This window comes from Alosa alosa, chromosome 24 (assembly GCF_017589495.1).
Source record: "Alosa alosa isolate M-15738 ecotype Scorff River chromosome 24, AALO_Geno_1.1, whole genome shotgun sequence".
Classification (NCBI taxonomy): Eukaryota; Metazoa; Chordata; class Actinopteri; order Clupeiformes; family Clupeidae; genus Alosa; species Alosa alosa.
Window position 1 is genome coordinate 15,377,612 of NC_063212.1, and position 16,669 is coordinate 15,394,280.

The following is a 16,669-nucleotide window of genomic DNA, read 5'->3' on the forward strand; positions in this document are numbered from 1 at the left end:
CACTGGGGGGAGTGGGGAATAGGAGGAGCAGTATGAAGAGAGGTGTTGCCGCTGAAAGTATAAATTTGTGGTCACTTAATGACATTTAGAAATCGTGAGCTGCGCTTGAACTTCAGTCATTTCCTTCACAAAATTACAGGTCTGTACAAATGTTTTTGTGTGTGTGTGTGTGTGTGTGTGTGTGTTCATCCGTTCAGTAGGCCTATAATATTTAACATTTGTAGCTGTTTTCTGTTATATTATTTATAGTACATCTCATTCATAAGTTAATCAATCATGCATTTGAGTTTGTTGACTTTATGATCCGTGTATGAGTTAGGGCTTAGGTTCCTGGATTTGACTTAATACTGACACCTGAAAATAGTGTAGATTTTTGTTAAAAAATATCTAGATCTCATGTTTTTCTTCTTCAGTGATTGTAATAGACAGCGAGGTTATCTTAAATGCAAATGTTTCACACGGTAGGCCTATGACAAATGGATGTCAAACAACTCCAGACAATTGTATCAGCTAAAGAAAACACAACTAATGGATTGTGCGCCTTGGTCAGGAAGCACCACATTATGTTGATAAATCTTCTTTTAGCCTCGTTTCACACAGTCGCCTATTAGAGTTCCGTGTGGTTGCGGGGGAACCAGCACAGTGATGTTAAGGAAGTGTGGTATGCAGAGGCGAGTAAATGGAATTTTTACCCAAAGTTTTCCTTCTATTGTCCAGTCAGAATGTCGGTATTGCAAACTCGCTCTCTCCCTTTCCATCGCGTTTGTTTTGGTACTTTTTGCATACACTCTGTTGCACGTTTGCTGTTAGACAATTCATTTACGAGAGTCGTATTGTTTTTACAGGATAGAAACAACCTGACTCTCAAGCATGGGACACAAACTGTCCAAAGGAAACACAAGGAACATTGATATCATCCCTCAAGGTCGTTTCTCCATCAGTGAAGAAGCACCGCCGAGATACATGCACAATGAAAATGCCTTTCCAGATGTTAACCGCGTTAAGAGAGCGACCGAGATGACACATGTCTCCATGGTAGAGTCTGGCATTACGGACACTTCCGACGGGCGCCATGGCTCGCAGCAGGATGCCAGACGCCCATCCCTCTATAGAACCATAGACGTGGTGCCACAATTAGACTTTTATGCAAACACTTTCATTGGTCGGCAACGGCGTAGTAGACCATCCCTGGAGGTTCTTCGCAAGGCTTTTGATGTAAGTGTTTTTTCCACGGTCTTAAGTTTACTCGCAGGAAAATGTAAGAGCTAACTTATATCAAAATAGACAACTGTGTACTTTTTAAAGTTTTAAGTTGGTGACACCAGAACATATATATATATATATATATATATATATATATATATATATATATATATATATATATATATATATATGTTCTGGTGTCACCAACCAATATGTTCTGGTGTCACCAATATATATATTAAGTTTCTTGTGTCTCTGGGACCCTTAAGGGGGTCTATGCAAATTAGGATAGTTTTGTTTCAACCATGTTAAAACCATGGCTAAAGCAGCATATTTGATATTATGGCAGTGCATTCTGTACCATTCTTGCAATACATTGTTATGCTAGTACACCTGTGGTGACCAGTATGTGGAAATGTTTGCATAGGATGGAGATACTGCCAGTAATGCCGAGGGCTCGGGGAACGGAAGCCTGCCAGGCATCCCAGATGTAGAGGGCAGTGTTGAGGGGGCGAAAAATGCAAAACCGCCGGTCCGCTTTGGCTGGGTTACCGGTGTCATGGTGAGCGTGCACACACACACACACACACACACTCACACACACATGCAGGCAGATGTTGACACTGTTTGTCAAATGTGTGTTGCAGATTCGCTGTATGCTTAACATCTGGGGAGTCGTTCTTTTTCTTCGTTTGTCAACCATCACCTCTTCAGTGGGCATCAGTGAGTCATCTCCAAGAGATCCATTTGTTTTTCATAATATTTGACATTTAAATGAAACATGATCTGAATTATAGGCTTGATGAAATATGTTTTTAAAAATCATGTTTCAAAGGTGTTCATGCATCGAAAGAGATGCTTTGTTTTGAAAGATAGAGACCCCAAGAGGTGGAAAAGTCCACAAAATAAATGTATTGGTTCCATGTATTGGTGAACTTGACGTGGGCAACTTCACTGATTAACTGTTCTACTTGGCTGAGGAGTTGTGAGAATTAAAATTCAGTGGATGTAGTGAGTGATTAGTAGGACTTTTACCTCCTGAAGCCAGAGTTTTTCACCTCTGTCACTCCCTTATACAGTTCTCACCTGGGTCATCATCCTGTTGTCCATTGTCATAACCTCAGTGACTGCCCTCTCTGTATCTGCCATTGCCACCAATGGGAGAGTAAAGTCAGGTAAAGCATTAAAAGTCATATTAAGCACTTTTGTTACTGTCAGACTGTGATGTACTGGTCTCTCTCTTTCTCCTGTTTTTTTTTTTTTAGGTTTCTCGCATTTTTCTGGGTTTTTCAACTTTTTTCCCACTGTCTTCCCGTTTTAATATTTTCCCATAAAATATCCTGTATTTTAATACTTTAATAACATTTGCCCTACCATAGGTTACATATACACTCCAAGGTATCCTTAGAGTGATGTTAGCCTATTTAGGATAACGGCATGGTTTTTGTGAGAGCACGATTTGACGGCAATCTGTAAGCAAAGTAATGTTAGACTATAGCTTCACACCTCGTTTAGTGTAGCAGTTTTGGAGTCTGAGTTCTTGCTATCAGCAGAGGGATAGCAACAAAAAGACAAATGTTGAAATGTTCCTGTATTTTGGATGAGAAACCCGGGGAATCTCCCTTATTTTAAATGCTCAATGTTGACAGCAATGCACACTTAATATAAGTACTATTGATCGCCCCACGGACGTTTTGAGCAGAAAGCTTTTCCTCAGGATGTCAGTGGCATTTTGAGCAGAAATCTCTTCCTCAGCATGTCAATGGAGATTGAGTTTCTGCTTGAAATGTCCGTCGTGTGATTAAAAAAAAAGTTGTTTTAAAGGAGCTGTGAGTGCGTTTTTTTTAATGTGCAGTTATTTACATGTAAGGACCCAGCACCCTGTGTATAATACTCAGGAGGTGTTGACCGCGTTTGTCAATTGTTTTACGAGCAATGCACACTTATAATTAATGTGCTGTGTGTTTCAACTTCAAGTGAATAGGAGAGTTGACAAATGAGTGCATTCTCTTCCTCCTCTAGGAGGCGCTTACTTCATGATCTCCCGAACACTGGGCCCAGAAGTAGGGGGACCCATCGGGATGGTGTTCTCCTTTGCCAATGCCATAGCCTGTTCGTTGAACACGGTTGGGTTTGCTGAGACCGTCCAGAAACTTCTCGAAGTAAGGGACACTTGTGGCTTTACTAACAAGTGACAAGAACCAGTAAATAAAAAAAAAGACTTTTGATTGGTTACGAAGTGTAGTTTTTTGAACTTGTGTTTTGCATAGGAAAATGATGTCACTATGGTGGACGACCTCAATGATGTGCGGATTATTGGAGTGATCACAGTCACTGTGCTTCTCATCATTTCACTAGCTGGAATGGAGTGGGAATCTAAGGTAAAGCTTTGGAAGGATGAATTGTTTTTGTTGTTGAAAAAGTTGTCTGATTTAAAAGTACTTCTTAGCATTGCATGCACTGCAGTTCTTTTGGGGGTTTTAATAAAGGCATATTTGTTTCTCTCTCTCTCTCTATCTTGCTCTCTCTCTCTCAGACTCAGATCATTTTCTTCCTGGTGCTTATAGTGACCTTTGTCAACTACTTTGTGGGCACATTTCTTCCTCCTACGCCTGAGAAACAATCCCAAGGCTTCTTTGGCTATCACAGTATGTATGACCACCAAATGCATGGGAATTTACACACATTTAAATTCATGTTAACTCTTCCCTAATGTCATATGTATTATTTTAACATTTTGTATTTACATCGAGAACATTGAGTATATTTGAGAGTATTTTTTATTGGTTATTGGTTCAGTGGTTTCTGAACATTGCTTTTCTCTCTCTCTGTACATTTGGAGAGTTTACATATTTCCATAAACAATGTCATTTTTACAGTGTTGTCATTCCCTGCTTGTGCATGACGTTTTGGGGTTTGGTCAGTTCACCTTTCATGTTTACCTGTTCCAGGGGAGATTTTCTTAGAAAACCTGCTGCCAGAAAAGGGCAATCACATTGCAGAATTCTTCAACATGTTTGCCATTTTTTTTCCTTCTGCCATTGGCATCCTTGCTGGGGCCAACATCTCTGGTGACTTAAAGGTACCGGTTATTCAATTTGAAAAATTAAAAACATCTCCAATATTCATATATACTATGTTGTTTACTTTTGCTAGAAAGTTCCTATGGTTTTATATGCACATGTTTAATCCAGTTATATAAAATTGTTAAATATTAAAACAAAAAACAAAACAAAACAAAAATTGCATTCTCTTCCTCTGTTTTTCTTGACCAAACTTTAGTCAATGACATTATATGTGTAGACACCAATCGGCTATTGGTCGAAATCCTTTTTGTTGGAATTATGTGTTTTTTAAAAAATTTTTATTGCAAGCTGGCCTGGGAATACCCTAAAACACAGGCACGTAAATACAACCGCTAATATGGCATGGCTGTTTATTTATTTGGAGTTGAGTAAACAGCTACAATTAAAACCTTAGTTTACAAGATTTCTACACTTCTGAAACGATTTGGTTAGAGTTTAATCCACCAATTTAAGTTTAATTTTACTGCTATTTACGCCCCTACTGGAAGTCTTAAGTCCAGACCCCACTCTCAATTACAACTGAGAAGGTCTGCATGCTAAATAGGCTACTCTAGGAAGCCATTCAATATCACTAGTCAATTTAATATATATCATAACATTTCTTGACTTCTTCTTCACTGTGAATTATTACTCATTAACACATTTTATTTTGAGGTCATATATGCATCATTTTGTAGTACTAGATGTACATTAGATAGTACTAGATGTTTTCTGCTCTGATTTGTCACCCCCTTTGCAATACTGGTTGGATTTTGCACAGGACCCAGAGACTGCTATACCCAAAGGGACACTCATGGCCATCCTCAGCACCACCATCAGCTATCTGGCCATCTCTGCAACCGTGGGTAAGACAGCAGCATGATGAATACATGACCAAACTGAAGATTCTTGTTTGTTAGTAGCACAGACTCCAACATTGGATTTGTAGTCCACATAAAAATGTAAAGGATTTCTCTCTCTTTCTTTCTCGCTTTCTCTATCTATAACTGTCTATTAATCTCTTTATCTATCTATATATTTCTGTGTCTTTCACTTCCACTCTCTCTCACTTATTCACTCAAACACACAAACACACACATTCACATACCCTCTGTCTCTCCACAAGGTTCGTGTGTTATTCGTCATGCCACAGGCAGCCTAAACGACAGCTTCTCTTTGGGGAACGGCTCAGATGTGTGTGAGGGTGTGGCCTGTAACTTTGGCTGGAACTTCACAAGCTGCTCACATGAAGTGGACTGCAAATATGGCCTCGCAGTTGACACTGGGGTAAACACCAAACCAGGAAAAAAAGATATCACAACAGAAATTGAGTTTAGTTTAGAAATGTTTTTATTTTGCTACTGTTTGTTTTGAAGCCTTTTTAAAAGTTGTGCATATTTAGTGATGCATAATAATCAATTTATCTTTTAGCAAAATGCAACGCACAAATTACTATTTAAGCAGAGAAACATGGACACATATACAGCACATGCATACAATACATGTACACATATTATGATTAAAAATACAGTGTCGGTGTAGCTGGACCTACATCTAAAGGTTTGTATGAACTCTTTAGTCCAGCCAAACATTAAAACCCCAAACTCTAGTCTATTGAAACTGACTGAACAAATGTGTCCCTTATTCAGACATGCAATAGAGAAGCAACGCCGGCAGACTATGCAAAGTTAATATCAGTGAATACAGTTGAAATAACCATTGGAGAAATGTCACAACAACATTTTATTTACTCCTAGGCGCTAAGGATGGTATCAGGTTTCGGACCCCTTATCATCGCCGGGATCTTTGCTGCTAGTCTATCCTCTGCTCTTGCATTCCTGGTCTCTGCCCCGAAGGTGTTTCAGGTGGGTGTCTCTAATTCTTATCTACCTTCATCAGGTTTAACAATGACATGACATGTGTTAGTTAGTGTCCAGATATAGTTACTCATTGGTGAATGATTTGCTGCTGAGAATGGTATTCATTATTCCAGATAATGAGATAAACTATTGAATGTATAGATTTACATTACTCCATGAAAGGCTTGGAGGAGGGACGCACATCCAACTCGAGGTGCTAGCCAGGGAGTTTATCAAATTAAAAAATATAATGCATCCACACACTCCTATTTTTGTGTATTAATTTAACCAAGAGTTCTGAGTGTGCAGCTACTTTATATATTAATTAAATCACTCCATTAACCATTAACAGTAAAGGAAATAAAAATGTGATGTGTACATAATATTGAATGTGTTATTACAAAATATTGTTTCTCTCTTTGTCGTAGTGTCTTTGCAGAGACAACATATACCCCTATATTGGCTTTTTTGCAAAGGGTTATGGGAAGAATGAGGAGCCTCTACGCGGTTATGTTCTAACTTATTTTATCGCAGCAGCATTCATTCTGATTGGTGAGTTTTTAGCCTGACAATTTATCATATTTAGCACCTCATGTGTAGTTTATTTATCAGTTTCTCTAATTCTTTCACGTATCTTATCTCAGGTGACTTAGATCTTGTTGCCCCTGTCATTTCGAACTTTTTCCTCTGCTCGTACGCGCTCATCAACTTTAGTTGTTTCCACGCCTCTACCACAAACTCGCCAGGTGAGTTTATTCAAGATACAAGAGTTCCATAGTAAACCCACTAAGTCACAGAAATACATTACAGTTCAACTGAAATCTCTCCCCAGCAAATATGGTCATATTATACTTCTATGAATCATACATGTGAAGCTGAATTGCACACTTTGCTGAAGGATAGTCAAATACTTTGTCTTTGATCAACTGTTACTGTGAATGTAACACTGTAGGCTATTCCTCTATTGCTGACATTACGTCCTTGTAACATCTGCTGTAACAACCTTTACGTACAAAGACTTCTACAAATTTACAAATAAAGAATGAATTAATTATATTTTGGTCAGCATCTCTAGTATGTATGTTGTGATTTCCATGCTGGATAATTACAAATTACAAAACATTACAAAACATTTTTTTTTAAATGTGCTGCATGATTCTATGCTGCCCCCTATAGGCTGGAGGCCTTCCTTTCGTTACTACAACCGCTGGGTAGCATTGTTTGGGGCCGTCGTATCTGTCGTGCTTATGTTCATGCTGACCTGGGAGGCAGCCCTCATCACCTTCTGCATCATCCTCTTCCTCTTTGGCTACATCATCTACAAGAAGCCAGGTTAGAAGTTGAAAAGATTACATGTGTTTTGTTTGTATATGTTGTGGTCATATGTACATATATTACATATGTTTTCAATGTGTTCAATTTTTTGTTAACTGAATTCCCATGTAAGCATGAGAAGTGTTGCATGACAAAGGTGAAAACAAGTCAAGTCAAGTCTAAAGGTGGTTCCACCAAGCATAAAAGATATATGAGCAAGTGTGTGTTTGTGGACTTTTCAGTATTGTGCGTCCAGGGGAGATTGTTTGAATAATTTGATTTAATTTTACTACTTTTTGAAGTAGAAATGATTATTATACAAAATATTACATTTTCCAAATGTGCTTGCTTTTTTTCTGCAGAGGTGAATTGGGGCTCCTCTGTGCAGGCTAGCACCTACAACATGGCTTTGTCCTACTCAGTCTCTCTGTCAGCGGTGGAAGACCATGTCAAGAACTACAGGTGAGCTTTGCAAAAGCAATTAGAAGTCTTCACTAAAGCTTAATGCAACAAGTCCTAACTGCATCCTTCAATATCAGTGCATCATCTACAGACTTGCTAAATATTGATGTTATTGACATGGACAAAAAGACAACAGCAATGGTAAACAGATTGAAATAGGGAAAGACTAAGGCGGGGATCACATTAGCCAGCGGCAAGCAGCAGGTTTCCTATTGTTCTCTATGGTTCGGCAGCGAAACGGTGGCAACGCTGGCGTAACGCTAGCGTTGCACAAGCTGAGCGTTGAACATGGTTCAACTTTCAAAGCGCAACGCGAGCGTATTCAATTGACAAATCGTTTGTGTTGCTTAGGAACGAGATCAAACTTATTATGGTCTGAGCGTTGCGTTACGTTTGCCGCTGGCTGACGTGTTCCTCGCCTAACTGTGACGGAATGTCATCACCACAGTTGATTATGTGCTCTGACTGCCATACTAATGAACCTGGTTCTTTGACTTTGCGGTCAAGCTGTACTGTAGGTTACGTGCCTCAAAGACCTGCGTTTAAGGCCGGATGGGGTGACTGCTCTCTCCCTCCCACACACAAGTAACTTTTGGTTATCCCGTTTCTTCTCTTAGGCCCCAGTGTTTGGTTCTGACAGGGCCGCCAGTTGTTCGTCCAGCATTGGTGGACTTTGTGGGCTCCTTCACTAAGAATATCAGTCTGATGATCTGTGCAGACATCCTTATGGTACGCTCAAAAGCTACCCTTATGGCAGGGGTTATCTGCATAGCACTTATGAAAAGGATTATCAACAATAATATTGGCATACCCTTAGTCCCTCTGTTACATTTAGACCTCCACTATATGATTTCATTAAAACATGTGTTCTCTTTGTCTCTCTATCTCTCTGTCTCCCTCCTTCTCTCTGTCCTTGTCTTCTTGTCTGTCTCTAAGGAGGATAAGACAGCACTTACTCAGCGCAGTACTGATAATATTGTAAAGTGGCTTAACCGCCGAAAGGTCCGTTCCTTCTACACTGTGCTGAATGGAGACCGTCTGAGAGAAGGAACAAAGACACTTATGCAGGTGAATAAAAAAAGGCTGGTTTGGTGCCGGACTGCAACTCTATTCTTACCTATACTTTTAGATACTTTATAAATTGAATCTCCATGGAAGCCACCGTGATTTGGTGTGTGTGTGTGTGTCTACCGCTCTGAAAAGATGTTAGGTTAAAGCTACAATAAGCTAAAAAAAAAATGCTTAGAACTGTATTATAACGTCTATAACACAATTTTGTCCATATTACTTTTTCGCCAAAGTCTACAGGTCTGGGGAAATTGAAGCCCAACATTCTGGTAATGGGATTTAAGACAAACTGGAGAGGGTGCTCCCCCTACAGCATGGAGGACTATGTGAATACCATCCAGTGAGTACAGATAGTTCCAGTAGATAGCCTTTTGTTCCACATTGCATAGAGTTGGATTCATTATTAACATGAACTTGGAATTTTGGGCATATATGTGAGCAGCATGTATGTATGTGTGTGTGTGTGTGTGTGTGTGTGTGTGTGTGTGTGTGTGTGTGTGTGTGTGTGTGTGTGTGTGTGTGTGTGTGTGATTTGTGTTTAATTCCACATTCAATATGTAGGTCAAGTAATTACTCATTAAAAGTCTAAACATTAATATCCTAAAACACCCTCAATATCGACTTATCCACACTGGATTCTTTTTTATCTTTCTGTCTTATCTTAACCTTGTACCCTTGATTGATTTAGTGATACATTTGACGCAAACTATGGTGTATGCATTCTGAGAATGATGGACGGCCTTGACATGACTGAAGAGATGGTTTGTGAAGGTGAGGATTGCTCCAGTTTGTTTTGTTATTTTTTATTATTTCATGCAAATGTATATTTATAATGACAGATCAAGATTGTATGTTAACCTGGAAGTAAAATATAAACTCTTATTTCGTGGGACAGGTTCCATCCCTTGAAATACATTTTTTGAATAGAGAAAGTGATACCATTCTCATAGTCAGGTCATCCGCAGGTCATGGAAAAGTGATGTTGGTGTGCAGGAAATCATGACATGATGATAAACACTCACTCTTACATCAATAACCTATAACTGATGTACTGTAACTCACACGTTACAGTATCCAACACAGAATTCCAGAGCAAAAAGAGCTTGTAAATAGCTTGGTAACTGGCAAAACAAATGTGTTGCTATCAACAAGAAGCTTTAATCACTAATAAATGCAATCACTGATCAATTCATGTCATAGATATGTTCTGTGTCCTACAGATAATGCTGCCTTTGAGCCAGATGAATCTCCTGAGCAACAATCCAACAATGACTCCACAGGGGATAACTCAGGTACGTCTGAGCATATACAGTACAAGCCAATACAATAACGGATTGACACCATCACTGCTGACCATTACCTGATCTTGTCTGTGCCCAGATCTTGGCAATTGCCAGCCAGACCATCAAATTCACAGCTGCCAAATCTCTACAGTCTTCCAGACCAAGCAAGGGAAGAAGACCATAGACGTGTACTGGATATCTGATGATGGAGGTGACTACGGATGAACGCGTGGATACAAACATTCATATTTTTTTGTGAACTGAAGCCACTTTACAATTATGTCTCTGTCTGTTTTTCTTTCTGTCTTTTCAGGTCTGACTCTGTTAATTCCGTACCTGTTGACCAGAAGAAAGTGTTGGCGACAATGTAAGGTCCGCGTCTTCGTAGTGGGTCAACAACAGACCATTGAGGAAGATCGTAAAGAGTGAGTTTGAGCCAGCCAGCTCCTACTTTTTTGTACTGTGACTTCTTTGAAATAGAGAAAACTTGGAAAACATAACAAACTGTTAATCATCATTTATCTGTAATAGGATGGTGTGTTTGCTTCAACGTTTTCGCCTGGATGTCCATGATGTCATCATCATAACTGACAGCGAACGTCCACCCCTGGCCAAAAAGTTTGTGTCTGGTTTCAAACACATTCCAGTACTGTACATTTTGGCTGGAAGGATTGTAGAATTTGGGTGTTGTTTATTTGTAGAAACTGTGTGTGACTTGGTATGGCGAAAATAAGATAAATAGACAAATATAAAACATAAAAATAAAACACACAAAATCATTTGTAAACTCTCTGGTTTCCCTTGCAGTCTGGAAAGATTTGAGAACTTTGTCGCCCCCTTCCGGCTGAAAAGTAGAGAGTATGAGGATGACATTATTCAGCCAGAGAGGACAGAAAGTCCCTGGCGGGTGTCTGACAAAGTGTTGGATGCACTGAGGATGAAGGTGTGTGTGTGTGTGTGTTCACCTAAAGAAGTGTTTAACTAAAGAAACAATTTTGATTCCTCAGAATGTTTTCAACATACAATGTATACAGTATTTGCACTCTCTTTCTTTCTTTCTCTCTATCTCTCAGTCTGAGAGGAAAGTGCGTCTGAATGAGATCATCCGTAAGAATTCCAGACAGGCTGCTTTGGTCATTGTGTGAGTATGGATCACAATACTCTAACAGTCTGTTTATCAGTACAACTGTGTCACCCGAGATAAGGGCAGGGACAACACTCTCCAACCTAAGAAACAAACCTTAGAGGAGTGACATTGTAGGTAGTTATCTTATGTAAAGTACTCTGATATATACAAACAGTTTAACTATACATGTGAAGGGACTGATGAGTGTGATATGATTTTTTTTTTGTCATTGTTTAATTGCTTTCCACCTTGGAGAAACAGTTGAAGGAGAGTAAAGTTAGTGAGGTGAAATTGTAAGATGATAAGATGGGAAGTCATGTCAAGTTATGTGATATGAAGTCGTAGTTGTAACATGATGTTTTTGTTGTGTGTGTGTGTGTGTGTGTGTGTGTGTGCGTGTGTGTGTGTGTGTGTTTCAGGAGTATGCCTGTTCCTCAGAGTGACTGTCCCAGCTCTCTTTATATGGCCTGGCTGGATACTCTGACCTGCGGCCTTCACTGCCCAGTTCTGCTCATACGAGGCAACCAGCAGAATGTGCTCACCTTCGACTGCCAGTGAAAACCACCAAATACACACGATTGCATCTCTTTGGTCCTCACTGCCTGCTGGTGTGGTTTCCTCTTGGTGTTACAGAACTCATGGACGAGAATTTGATTCTAAATAGATCTCAGATTGCCAAAGATAAGCCACATTATTTATGGAACCAAGGCTGCTGCCAAATTATACTGTACATGTAGACAATATTTATGATAACGTATTTATTTCATCCCAGTTATTATCCCAGTTGAAAAGCACAACAATGTAATACTGCATGCAGTTGCCCTCTTGCCTGATTGTATGAATTTCTTATGGAATGGAACAGGTAAAGAATAGAAGCAGAAGAGAGTTCATAATATAAAATAAGCAGACTGGTATTACACACCGTCACTTTATGTCTTACAGATGCTATAGAAAATGAAGTCAGTTAGTTGCCAAATAAGGACGAGGAGGATAATCATTGTGATGATTCATTGTGATGGACAATAATAATTGTCTCAGGATCAGATTTTTTAACTGCTCTGAGTCAGTTTTATTTTGTATTTACAAGTAGATTATCTGTCTAGAAAAATATGCATAATGTGTAGTATTTTGTAGCCTACAGTAGGGGTCAGTGTGTAAGTGTACTACCACCTGAATCTGATATGCTCATTCTTGACATTTTTCACAGTAGGCTACAATCCCTGGAATTATTTTGCTCCGTTGATGTATGTTTCTGTAAGATTATTGAGATGGGCTTTAATAAGGCAACATGAATGGTGATATGTAATAACCACAAACATTCCTTTTTATTTATTTGTTTGACATTTGCAAATAGGTACTGTCACAGACAAAATCGACAGACATCAACAGCAAAAAACAACCTTTTTTGTGTTTTGACATGTATGTTGAACTAGTATTGTGTAGCTTTTATTGATTGATGTTTTTTAGGCTACATTAATCAAAGCTATAAATGTCTGGTATGTCAATTCCAAATATATATTTGTGGATTTTGTATTAAACGTTTCTACTATTACAGGTATCATTTGTATTTGTACTGCATATAATACAAACAAATTGTATATTCTCAGACAATGTAGGCCTAGTGAATAAATTAGAAGTTTACATGCTGCAATTCCTAAGGTTCGTATACACTACAGGGTGGATACCCGACCCGAGCCCGATGAGACCTGGTGGGTCAGGTGCAGATAAATACTTAGAAACACATCGGCGTGATATGGCATTGGACATTTTACATTTAAAATAGCTCATTATATTGGGAAGCCAACAGGTCTGCTTCACTTTTGAGAATAAAATAAAATGCAAAATAGGACCAAACAGCCTTCTCCCTGTGTGCAAGATTTTTTTATGTAGCCCTGACAACACATTTCAGGCAGCAAGGATATCCTGGGAGACGTTAAAAAACGTTATCAGGAGAGTTTTAAGACCAAAGAAAATTAAGGGAAGTCTAGGCCTAGGCCTACTATGTGGAGGTATTTCTGCTTAATGGTCAAGGTGGATAATGATGATGAGGTCGTTGATTATGTCTAGTGTAAGAAGTGGAGTTGTCATGAAATAAAAGTGATTAGGCGAGAGGCAAATATGAAGCACCAGCTGAAGACGCACTGTCATGATATGTAGCCTAAGCAACTCCTCTACAGGATAAACGTTTTTTATTCAGTCATTCGAACATTATTGGGGTAAATGTTGCTTTTTCCAGGCTATGTTTTTGATGGTAACCCACCAAAATGGTTTCACTTTGCCAATGAGTTCAAATAATAGACGAGTGCAAATGTGTGTAGGCTACGTACACTATGCTAGGTTTTAGTAAAGCATGGTTTAGTGGAATAACTGTTCCATATGGTCTCACAAGCAGATTCCTTCAAATGTGCCGCTGACTTATCAAAGACGTTTTTGCCGACTGGATAAAGATTATATATATATATATATATAGTCAAGTCAAGTCAGTGAAGTCAAGTTTATTTATATAACGCATTTTATACACAGAGGTCATTCAATGTGCTTTACATAAACAAAACCAAACAAAAAATAACAAATAAAAGCATAGAAAGGCAATATAGTCAAATAATAGTTAAAAGGTAAATATCATAATAAAAAGAAAACATAAAACACAAGGTAAAATAATTTAAAAATAAAGAATAATTAGTAAGCAAAAAACAAAGGCAAAAGCAGTAAAAAAAAGTAAAAAAAGACAAGGTAGAATAATTATCAAGGCAGATTCAGAAAGCATCTGAGAACAATTTGGTCTTAAGTCTAGATTTAAAACTGGCTACAGTTGGGGCCTTTTTGGTGTCATCCGAAAGTTGGTTCCACAGCTGAGCCGCATAGCAGCTAAACGCTGCTTCACCATGTTTAGTTCTAACAGTAGGTTTTACTAGCAGGTTTTTCACCTGGGACCTAAGAGGACGAGAAGGTGTGTACTGCTGAAGCATGTCTGACAGGTATTTAGGTCCTGCTCCATTTACTGATTTATAAACAAGCAATAGTGCTTTAAAGTCAATTCTGTGACTTACTGGAAGACAAGTAGACTTAAGAATTGGAGTAATGTGGTCAGTTCTTTTAGTTTTTGTTAGAATCCTAGCTGCTGCATTTTGTATCACCTGAAGCTGTTTAATAGTCTTTTTAGGAAGGCCTGTGAACAGTCCATTGCCGTAATCAACCCTGCTGGAGATAAATGCATGAATGAGTCATATTTTGACATCAGCCCTCTGAGTTTGGCAATATTTTTGAGGTGGTAAAAAGCTGATTTAGTTATCGCTTTCATGTGGCTGTTGAAATTTAGATCACTGTCAATTAATGCACCAAGATTTTTAACTGTATCCTTTGCCTTCAACCCTTTTGTGTCAAGGAGAGTGGCAACCCTAAGTCTTTCTTCCTTTTTACCAAATATAATTACTTCAGTTTTTTCTTTGTTCAGCTGAAGAAAATTTTGAGACATCCAGGTGTTGATTTGTTCTATACACTGACACATAGATTCAAGAGGACCATAGTCGTTTGGTGACAGAGCTAAGTAAATTTGTGTGTCATGCATAGCTATGATATGAAATCAAATTATTTTGGATGATTTGTCCAGGGAGCATATAGAGGTTGAATAATAGTGGCCCTCAAGATCGACCCCCGGGGTACAACACAGGTCAAGGACATTGGTGTTGAGGTACAGTTTCCGATGGCAACAAAGAAGCTCCTTTCTTGTAGATATGATTTTAGCCAGCTGATAACTATGCCTGTAAATCAGTGTTCTAGTCTGTGTAGTAAAATATTGTGATCAACAGTGTCAAATGCTGCACTAAGGTCCAGTAGCACTAGGACTGATGTTTTACCTGAATTTGTGTTGAGGCGTATGTCATTGGAAACTTTAATGAGAGCTGTTTCAGTGCTGTGATTTGCCCGAAAACCAGACTGAAAGTAATCAAAATACCCATTTGATGTTAGGAAGGTGGTAAATTGATTAAAGACTACTTTTTCAATAAATTTGCCAAAAAAAGGTAGATTGGATATGGGTCTGTAATTGTTTAGCATGGAGGCATCCAGGTTATTCTTCTTGAGAAGTGGCTTTACAACAGCTGTTTTCAGTGACTTAGGATAAGTGCCAGACAGCAGTGATACATTTACAATTTGAAGGACATCCGTCTAAGACACATGTGGAAGAGCTGAGATTCTGTACCGTTTTTTCAAGTGTTTCGTAGTCTATCAAGCTGAACTCTGACATCAAGTTTAATTTCCCTCTGTTTGTTGCTGGAAGTTCAGGTTGTTGAATTTGTAATTGAGCAGATATGTTGAGTCTGATTCAGTCAATTTTACATTTAAAAAAAGATGAAAACACATTGCATTTATTAGTTGAGAGAAGTTCAGGCGCTAATTGTGAGGGGGTTGTTAACTTATCAACAGTTGAAAATAGAATACGAGTGTTATTTATGACCGCCGCTAGGTTTAGTCAGATTTTTTTTTTTTTTTCTTTCTTTTTCGCATGCCCAAATTTCCGTCAATGATTCCCGGGACATGGTGGGCATGTACCCCCACATGGATAGCATGGAACCATCGTTTTTCGTTTTGATCTGTAGCCCCCCCGCTGGACTGGACCCCCCGAAAGGAGGGTAGGGCAGACACAGTTTTCTGTGAATATCTCGAAAACCGTAGGGTTTAGGATGACCAATTTTTTCCGTATGTTTGCCTCCAGGGGTCATGTTAACCCATTCCATGTGCACACATGTGCATAAACAGATACACACGCACACACATACATTTACAGTAATCATAATGTATGACACATACTCACACAGTAGACATATGTACGCATGCATGCACATGCACAAACACACATACGCAGGCAAACACACAAGCACGCACATACACACACACACACACCCACACCCACACACATAAACATAAATTTGTACACGCACACATGCACACAATTCAAGAATTTTTCCCGTCATCTACTCCCTGAATTTTGGTCATTGATACCCGGGACACCGAACCACCGGGGTACATGAAATTTGGTGGGTATGTAGCCCCACTAGACTTTTACGGAAAAATTTAATTTCGTCCCCGGGGACGTTGGAATGTTGGAAGTTAAAAGTGGGTTGGAAAAAACAATGGACGCTTCATACAAGGACTGTAATTTACCGCAGCGAACATCTAATAAGGATAGGACGATGTTCACATGAAGTGTAATTCCCATTTCTTCTTGAAGCCGAAATAAATCTGAGGATGTTTATCGGACATGCTTGGTTTTACTGCAGGTAACGTTAA

At 38.9% G+C, this 16,669-nt stretch overlaps 2 protein-coding genes across 2 annotated transcripts in view; one reads left to right on the forward strand and one right to left on the reverse strand.

The window, feature by feature from the left end:
• The window catches only part of LOC125289084 (basement membrane-specific heparan sulfate proteoglycan core protein-like), a 947,802-nt gene that overhangs the window by 664,974 nt on the left and 266,159 nt on the right, over positions 1 to 16,669 (reverse strand). The gene's annotated exons all lie outside the window — the stretch shown is intronic.
• On the forward strand, positions 39 to 12,932 carry LOC125289215 (solute carrier family 12 member 3-like). Its single transcript, XM_048235942.1, has 27 exons — positions 39 to 139; positions 846 to 1,215; positions 1,631 to 1,765; positions 1,851 to 1,926; positions 2,283 to 2,378; positions 3,226 to 3,365; positions 3,474 to 3,584; positions 3,740 to 3,851; positions 4,155 to 4,285; positions 5,050 to 5,134; positions 5,395 to 5,555; positions 6,026 to 6,133; positions 6,556 to 6,679; positions 6,772 to 6,873; positions 7,304 to 7,459; positions 7,804 to 7,903; positions 8,521 to 8,632; positions 8,840 to 8,971; positions 9,205 to 9,311; positions 9,660 to 9,742; positions 10,192 to 10,263; positions 10,352 to 10,465; positions 10,568 to 10,679; positions 10,786 to 10,872; positions 11,062 to 11,197; positions 11,328 to 11,395; positions 11,800 to 12,932. Exons 2-27 carry the CDS (start codon positions 871 to 873, stop codon positions 11,936 to 11,938), a joined length of 3,144 nt encoding a protein of 1,047 aa, XP_048091899.1. The 5' UTR covers positions 39 to 139; positions 846 to 870; the 3' UTR covers positions 11,939 to 12,932.

Excerpts from the sequence above, each read along its gene's own strand:
- LOC125289215 (XM_048235942.1), top strand. The coding sequence starts at position 871 with ATGGGACACAAACTGTCCAAAGGAAACACAAGGAACATTGATATCATC. Across the intron at positions 3,585-3,739 it reads GAATGGAGTGGGAATCTAAG|ACTCAGATCATTTTCTTCCT; the intron begins GTAAAGCTTTGG and ends TCTCTCTCTCAG. Across the intron at positions 8,972-9,204 it reads GAACAAAGACACTTATGCAG|TCTACAGGTCTGGGGAAATT; the intron begins GTGAATAAAAAA and ends TTTTCGCCAAAG.